The 8711-nt window shown below is 58.2% G+C and overlaps 1 protein-coding gene across 1 annotated transcript in view; it reads left to right on the top strand.

Moving 5' to 3' along the window:
* Nucleotides 1-8711, top strand: part of LOC139245757 (rho guanine nucleotide exchange factor 1-like) — a 93583-nt gene that overhangs the window by 68478 nt on the left and 16394 nt on the right. Inside the window, exons 2-3 of the mRNA XM_070871273.1 lie at nt 3080-3185; nt 6735-6846. Of these exons, the coding sequence (XP_070727374.1) occupies nt 3080-3185; nt 6735-6846 (218 nt within the window). The remainder of the gene's footprint in view (nt 1-3079; nt 3186-6734; nt 6847-8711) is intronic.

The raw sequence follows: 8711 nt of genomic DNA, 5'->3' as shown, positions 1-8711 counted from the left end.
CCCAGGGCAGGTACAGGGGGTTAGATACAGAGTAAAGCTCCCTCTACACTGTCCCATCAAACACTCCCAGGGCAGGTACAGCACAGGTTAGATACAGAGTAAAGCTCCCTCTACACTGTCCCATCAAACACTCCCAGGGCAGGTACAGCACAGGTTAGATACAGAGTAAAGCTCCCTCTACACTGTCCCATCAAACACTCCCAGGGCAGGTACAGCACAGGTTAGATACAGAGTAAAGCTCCCTCTACACTGTCCCATCAAACACTCCCAGGGCAGGTACAGCACGGGTTAGATACAGAGTAAAGCTCCCTCTACACTGTCCCATCAAACACTCCCAGGGCAGGTACAGCACGGGTTAGATACAGAGTAAAGCTCCCTCGACACTGTCCCATCAAACATTCCCAGGCCAGGAACAGGGGGTTAGATACAGAGTAAAGCTCCCTCTACACTGTCCCATCAAACACTCCCAAGGCAGGTACAGCATGGGGTTAGATACAGAGTAAAGCTCCCTCTACACTGTCCCATCAAACACTCCCAGGGCAGGTACAGGGGGTTAGATAAAGAGTAAAACTCCCTCTACACTGTCCCATCAAACACTCCCAGGGCAGGTACAGCACGGGTTAGATACAGAGTAAAGCTCCCTCTACACTGTCCCATCAAACACTCCCAGGGCAGATACAGCATGGGATTAGATACAGAGTAAAGCTCCCTCTACACTGTCCCATCAAACACTCCCAGGGCAGATACAGCATGGGGTTAGATACAGAGTAAAGCTCCCTCTACACTGTCCCATCAAACACTCCCAGGACAGGTACAGGGGGTTAGATACAGAGTAAAGCTCCCTCTACACTGTCCCATCAAACACTCCCAGGACAGGTACAGGGGGTTAGATACAGAGTAAAGCTCCCTCTACACTGTCCCATCAAACACTCCCAGGACAGGTACAGGGGGTTAGATACAGAGTAAAGCTCCCTCTACACTGTCCCATCAAACACTCCCAGGGCAGGTACAGCACGGGGTTAGATACAGAGTAAAGCTCCCTCTACACTGTCCCATCAAACACTCCCAGGGCAGGTACAGGGGGTTAGATACAGAGTAAAGCTCCCTCTACACTGTCCCATCAAACACTCCCAGGGCAGGTACAGCACGGGGTTAGATACAGAGTAAAGCTCCCTCTACACTGTCCCATCAAACACTCCCAGGGCAGGTACAGGGGGTTAGATACAGAGTAAAGCTCCCTCTACACTGTCCCATCAAACACTCCCAGGGCAGGTACAGCATGGGGTTAGATACAGAGTAAAGCTCCCTCTACACTGTCCCATCAAACACTCCCAGGGCAGGTACAGCACGGGGTTAGATACAGAGTAAAGCTCCCTCTACACTGTCCCATCAAACACTCCCAGGGCAGGTACAGCACGGGGTTAGATACAGAGTAAAGCTCCCTCTGCACTGTCCCATCAAACACTCCCAGGGCAGGTACAGGGGGTTAGATACAGAGTAAAGCTCCCTCTACACTGTCCCATCAAACACTCCCAGGGCAGATACAGCATGGGATTAGATACAGAGTAAAGCTCCCTCTACACTGTCCCATCAAACACTCCCAGGGCAGATACAGCATGGGGTTAGATACAGAGTAAAGCTCCCTCTACACTGTCCCATCAAACACTCCCAGGACAGGTACAGGGGGTTAGATACAGAGTAAAGCTCCCTCTACACTGTCCCATCAAACACTCCCAGGACAGGTACAGGGGGTTAGATACAGAGTAAAGCTCCCTCTACACTGTCCCATCAAACACTCCCAGGACAGGTACAGGGGGTTAGATACAGAGTAAAGCTCCCTCTACACTGTCCCATCAAACACTCCCAGGGCAGGTACAGCACGGGGTTAGATACAGAGTAAAGCTCCCTCTACACTGTCCCATCAAACACTCCCAGGGCAGGTACAGGGGGTTAGATACAGAGTAAAGCTCCCTCTACACTGTCCCATCAAACACTCCCAGGGCAGGTACAGCACGGGGTTAGATACAGAGTAAAGCTCCCTCTACACTGTCCCATCAAACACTCCCAGGGCAGGTACAGGGGGTTAGATACAGAGTAAAGCTCCCTCTACACTGTCCCATCAAACACTCCCAGGGCAGGTACAGCATGGGGTTAGATACAGAGTAAAGCTCCCTCTACACTGTCCCATCAAACACTCCCAGGGCAGGTACAGCACGGGGTTAGATACAGAGTAAAGCTCCCTCTACACTGTCCCATCAAACACTCCCAGGGCAGGTACAGGGGGTTAGATACAGAGTAAAGCTCCCTCTACACTGTCCCATCAAACACTCCCAGGGCAGGTACAGCACGGGGTTAGATACAGAGTAAAGCTCCCTCTGCACTGTCCCATCACACACTCCCAGGGCAGGTACAGCACGGGGTTAGATACAGAGTAAAGCTCCCTCTACACTGTCCCATCAAACACTCCCAGGGCAGGTACAGGGGGTTAGATACAGAGTAAAGCTCTCTCTACACTGCCTCATCAAACACTCCCAGGGCAGGTACAGCACGGGGTTAGATACAGAGTAAAGCTCCCTCTACACTGTCCCATCAAACACTCCCAGGGCAGGTACAGCACGGGGTTAGATACAGAGTAAAGCTCCCTCTACACTGTCCCATCAAACACTCCCAGGGCAGGTACAGCACGGGGTTAGATACAGAGTAAAGCTCCCTCTACACTGTCCCATCAAACACTCCCAGGGCAGGTACAGCTGGCGACGAAGGCTTGCAATTGTTTAAAGCCTGAATCGCGTCTGGCCGAAACAGTTGGAGAAACGTGGTGCGAGACGAGAGCAGTCCAGTCCCCCGAGGAGCGAGCCCTCCATTAACCAGTTGCCCCGTGACCCCCCACCACCACCATGCCGATCGCTGAGTGAAAGCAGGGGCTCGGGGTGGGGGGGGCGGTGGGGGGTTAGAGGAGGAGACTGAAAGCGGATTCTGACACCAGCCCCGGACCTCCCCACCCCCCAGGGGCGGATTGGGGGCGGGCGGCGGTAAGGGGGGGGCGTGTACTGACCGTACTGTGCTTGCTTGCTCGCAGCACCTCCGTGTACAACGCCGTGGTGACCTACATGAAGTTCCTGGGCGTCCGCACCAAGGAGCCGAGGGCACTTGAGAAGAAGCGACATTTTCTGATGCGCAGAAAGGTGAGAGGGGGCGGGGAACGTAGCTCCCCCACCCCCCCCCGCACGCGCGGTGAGGGCGTTGGGGGCACCCCGAGGGCCCATCATCGTCCACCCCCAACCCGAACGCTTGGCTCCGCGGCTAAGAGTGTTCGCTGCCCCTGGGTCGATGGGGTTGGTGGGGGGGGGGGAAATAAACCATCATTTCTGCTGCTTATCCTTGTCCAGTAAACCCCCCCCCCCCGCCCGGCCAGATTCGCCAGCCCCCGCAAAAGCTGCCCCGCTGGGCCAATTGCAGGATCGAGTTTGCCCGCGATGCCCTCACAGCCGAATAGCCACTATTCACCGAGCGCTGGTGCGACGGTTGCTGGAGGGCAGGCAGCGTCCGGGGAACTCTGAGCCCCATCGAGATTCTGAGCTTTCCGGAACACAGCGCAATTGGACCCAGAGTCGGAGAAGAATTGCTCTCCTTCCACTGAGCGAGAAGGGCAGAGGCAGGCCATTCGGCCCATCGAATCTCTGCCGGAGCCTGTACTAGAGTAATCCCACTGCCCCGCTCTCTCCCCATAGCCCTGTATCAATCCCAAACTAATCCCACTGCCCCGCTCTCTCCCCATAGCGCTGTATCAATCCCAAACTAATCCCACTGCCCCGCTCTCTCCCCATAGCCCTGTATCAATCCCAAACTAATCCCACTGCCCCGCTCTCTCCCCATAGCCCTGTATCAATCCCAAACTAATCCCACTGCCCCGCTCTCTCCCTATAGCCCTGTATCAATCCCCAAACTAATCCCACTGCCCCTCTCTCTCCCCATCGCCCTGTATCAATCCCAAACTAATCCCACTGCCCCGCTCTCTCCCCATTGCCCTGTATCAATCCCAAACTAATCCCACTGCCCCGCTTTCTCCCCATAGCCCTGTATCAATCCCAAACTAATCCCACTGCCCCGCTCTCTCCCCATTGCCCTGTATCAATCCCCAAACTAATCCCACTGCCCCGCTCTCTCCCCATAGCCCTGTATCAATCCCCAAACTAATCCCACTGCCCCGCTCTCTCCCCATAGCCCTGTATCAATCCCCAAACTAATCCCACTGCCCCGCTCTCTCCCCATTGCCCTGTATCAATCCCAAACTAATCCCACTGCCCCGCTCTCTCCCCATAGCCCTGTATCAATCCCAAACTAATCCCACTGCCCCACTCTCTCCCCATTGCCCTGTATCAATCCCCAAACTAATCCCATAGCCCTGTATCAATCCCAAACTAATCCCACTGCCCCGCTCTCTCCCCATAGCCCTGTATCAATCCCAAACTAATCCCACTGCCCCGCTCTCTCCCCATAGCCCTGTATCAATCCCAAACTAATCCCACTGCCCCGCTCTCTCCCCAAAGCCCTGTATCAATCCCAAACTAATCCCACTGCCCCGCTCTCTCCCCATTGCCCTGTATCAATCCCCAAACTAATCCCACTGCCCCACTCTCTCCCCATAGCCCTATATCAATCCCAAACTAATCCCACAGACACAAGTGGGAACATCTCCCGGACCGAAGCCCTTTGTAAACTTTAAGACCTCTATCGGGTACCCCCCCACTTCCCGTTTCTGTCCAATCTCCTCTTGGCCAGAATCACTGCCCATGTTCCCAGATTTACACCCTCTCTGGTTGGCTGTGATTGAGACCCAACAGCCAATGGGAGAAGCCAACGTGCTGTTGGAGGTTTTCAGTCCCTGCCACAAACTCCGTTCCCCAGGCCCCCGACTCCATCCCTCTCCCCAAATCCTGTCTGAGGCTGAACCAGACTGTTCACAACCTCGGTGTTATATTTGACCCTGAAATTAGCTTCCGACCACATATCCCGCAGTATAACTAAAACCGTCCATTCCCACCTCTGTAACATCGTCCGTCTCCGCCCTGCCTCAGCTCATCTGCTGCTGAAACCCTCATCCCTGCCTTTGTTACCTCCAGACTTGACTATTCCAACACACTCCTGGCCGGCCTCCCACATTCTACCCGACGTAAACTAGAGGTGATCCAAAACTCGGCAACTCGTGTACTAACTCGCACCAAGTCCCACTCACCCATCACCCCCTGTGCCCCGTGTCCTAACTCGCACCAAGTCCCGCTCACCCATCACCCCCTGTGCCCCGTGTCCTAACTCGCACCGAGTCCCACTCACCCATCACCCCCTGTGCCCCGTGTCCTAACTCGCACCCAGTCCCACTCACCCATCACCCCCTGTGCCCCGTGTCCTAACTCACACCAAGTCCCACTCACCCATCACCCCCTGTGCCCCGTGTCCTAACTCGCACCGAGTCCCGCTCACCCATCATCCCCTGTGCCCCGTTTCCTAACTCACCCAGTCCCGCTCACCCATCACCCCCTGTGCCCCGTGTCCTAACTCGCACCGAGTCCCGCTCACCCATCATCCCCTGTGCCCCGTTTCCTAACTCACCCAGTCCCGCTCACCCATCACCCCCTGTGCCCCGTGTCCTAACTCGCACCGAGTCCCACTCACCCATCACCCCCTGTGCCCCGTGTCCTAACTCGCACCGAGTCCCGCTCACCCATCATCCCCTGTGCCCCGTTTCCTAACTCACCCAGTCCCGCTCACCCATCACCCCCTGTGCCCCGTGTCCTAACTCGTACCGAGTCCCGCTCACCCATCATCCCCTGTGCCCCGTTTCCTAACTCACCCAGTCCCGCTCACCCATCACCCCCTGTGCCCCGTGTCCTAACTCTCACCAAGTCCCACTCACCCATCACCCCCTGTGCCCCGTGTCCTAACTCACACCGAGTCCCACTCACCCATCACCCCTTGTGCCCTGTGTCCTAACTCGCACCAAGTCCCACTCACCCATCACCCCCTGTGCCCCGTGTCCTAACTCTCACCAAGTCCCACTCACCCATCACCCCCGTGCCCCGTGTCCTAACTCACACCCAGTCCCACTCACCCATCACCCCCTGTGCCCCATGTCCTAACTCACACCCAGTCCCACTCACCCATCACCCCCTGTGCCCCGTGTCCTAACTCACACCCAGTCCCACTCACCCATCACCCCCTGTGCCCCGTGTCCTAACTCACACCCAGTCCCACTCACCCATCACCCCCTGTGCTCGCCGACCTACATTGGCTCCCGGTTAAGCAACGCCTCAATTTGAAAATTCTCATCCTTGTTTACAAATCCCTCCATGGCCCTCGCCCCTCCCTATCTCTGTAATCCCCTCCAGCCCCACGACCCCCCGAGATGTCTGCACTCCTCTAACTCTGCCCTCCTGACCATCCCTGATTATAATCGCTCCACCATCGGTGGCCGTGCCTTCAGCTGCCTGGGCCCCAAGCTCTGGAACTCCCTCCCTAAACCTCTCCGCCTCTCGACCTCTCTCTCCTCCTTCAAGACGCTTCTTAAAACCGACCTCTCTGACCCAGCTTTTGGTCACCTGCCCTGATATCTCCTTATATGGCTTGGTCTCGGATGCGATGTGATTTGTGCTGCTGTGAAGCGCCCCGGGGATGTTTGTGTGTTCACGGCGCTATATAAACGCGGGTTTCTGACCACAATGTGTTACTCGCGGCAGGGTCAGACACCGAAGAAGGACAGCGAGCCAGTGAAGCCGGACGAGAAGAGGAGGAAGGGAATCGGCAGCATCTTGGACCTTCGGCGGCAAACCCGTACCGAGCCCTCCAGCAGTGAGTGAGAGCGAGGGAGGGAGGGAGTGAGTGAGGGAGGGGGACAGACCCACACCGAGCCCTCCAGCAGTGAGTGAGAGCGAGGGAGGGAGTGAGTGAGGGAGGGGGACAGACCCGTACCGAGCCCTCCAGCAGTGAGTGAGAGCGAGGGAGGGAGGGAGGGAGTGAGTGAGGGAGGGGGACAGACCCACACCGAGCCCTCCAGCAGTGAGTGAGTGAGAGCGAGGGAGGGAGGGAGTGAGTGAGTGAGGGGGACAGACCCACACCGAGCCCTCCAGCAGTGAGTGAGAGCGAGGGAGGGAGTGAGTGAGGGAGGGGGACAGACCCGTACCGAGCCCTCCAGCAGTGAGTGAGAGCGAGGGAGGGAGGGAGTGAGTGAGGGAGGGGGACAGACCCGTACCGAGCCCTCCAGCAGTGAGTGAGAGCGAGGGAGGGAGGGAGTGAGTGAGGGAGGGGGACAGACCCACACCGAGCCCTCCAGCAGTGAGTGAGAGCGAGGGAGGGAGGGAGGGAGTGAGTGAGGGAGGGGGTCAGACCCGTACCGAGCCCTCCAGCAGTGAGTGAGAGCGAGGGAGGGAAGGAGTGAGTGAGTGAGGGGGACAGACCCGTACCGAGCCCTCCAGCAGTGAGTGAGAGCGAGGGAGGGAGGGAGTGAGTGAGTGAGGGGGACAGACCCGTACCGAGCCCTCCAGCAGTGAGTGAGAGCGAGGGAGGGAGGGAGTGAGTGAGGGAGGGGGACAGACACACACCAAGCCCTCCAGCAGTGAGTGCGAGGGAGGGAGGGAGTGAGTGAGGGAGGGGGACAGACCCACACCGAGCCCTCCAGCAGTGAGTGCGAGGGAGGGAGGGAGTGAGTGAGGGAGGGGGACAGACCCACACCAAGCCCTCCAGCAGTGAGTGAGAGCGAGGGAGGGAGTGAGTGAGGGAGGGGGACAGACCCACACCAAGCCCTCCAGCAGTGAGTGAGAGCGAGGGAGGGAGTGAGTGAGGGAGGGGGACAGACCCGTACCGAGCCCTCCAGCAGTGAGTGAGAGCGAGGGAGGGAGTGAGTGAGTGAGGGAGGGGGACAGACCCACACCGAGCCCTCCAGCAGTGAGTGAGAGCGAGGGAGGGAGGGAGGGAGGGAGGGAGTGAGGGAGGGGGTCAAACCCACACCGAGTCCTCCAGCAGTGAGTGAGAGCGAGGGAGGGAGGGAGGGAGTGAGTGAGGGAGGGGGTCAAACCCACACCGAGTCCTCCAGCAGTGAGTGAGAGCGAGGGAGGGAGGGAGTGAGTGAGGGAGGGGGACAGACCCGTACCGAGCCCTCCAGCAGTGAGTGAGAGCGAGGGAGGGAGGGAGTGAGTGAGGGAGGGGGACAGACCCACACCGAGCCCTCCAGCAGTGAGTGAGAGCGAGGGAGGGAGGGAGGGAGTGAGTGAGGGAGGGGGTCAGACCCGTACCGAGCCCTCCAGCAGTGAGTGAGAGCGAGGGAGGGAAGGAGTGAGTGAGTGAGGGGGACAGACCCGTACCGAGCCCTCCAGCAGTGAGTGAGAGCGAGGGAGGGAGGGAGTGAGTGAGTGAGGGGGACAGACCCGTACCGAGCCCTCCAGCAGTGAGTGAGAGCGAGGGAGGGAGGGAGTGAGTGAGGGAGGGGGACAGACACACACCAAGCCCTCCAGCAGTGAGTGCGAGGGAGGGAGGGAGTGAGTGAGGGAGGGGGACAGACCCACACCGAGCCCTCCAGCAGTGAGTGCGAGGGAGGGAGGGAGTGAGTGAGGGAGGGGGACAGACCCACACCGAGCCCTCCAGCAGTGAGTGCGAGGGAGGGAGGGAGTGAGTGAGGGAGGGGGACAGACCCACACCAAGCCCTCCAGCAGTGAGTGAGA

Source organism: Pristiophorus japonicus, unplaced genomic scaffold, assembly GCF_044704955.1.
Source record: "Pristiophorus japonicus isolate sPriJap1 unplaced genomic scaffold, sPriJap1.hap1 HAP1_SCAFFOLD_234, whole genome shotgun sequence".
NCBI lineage: Eukaryota > Metazoa > Chordata > Chondrichthyes > Pristiophoridae > Pristiophorus > Pristiophorus japonicus.
This window is presented reverse-complemented; position numbering and strand designations above follow the sequence as displayed.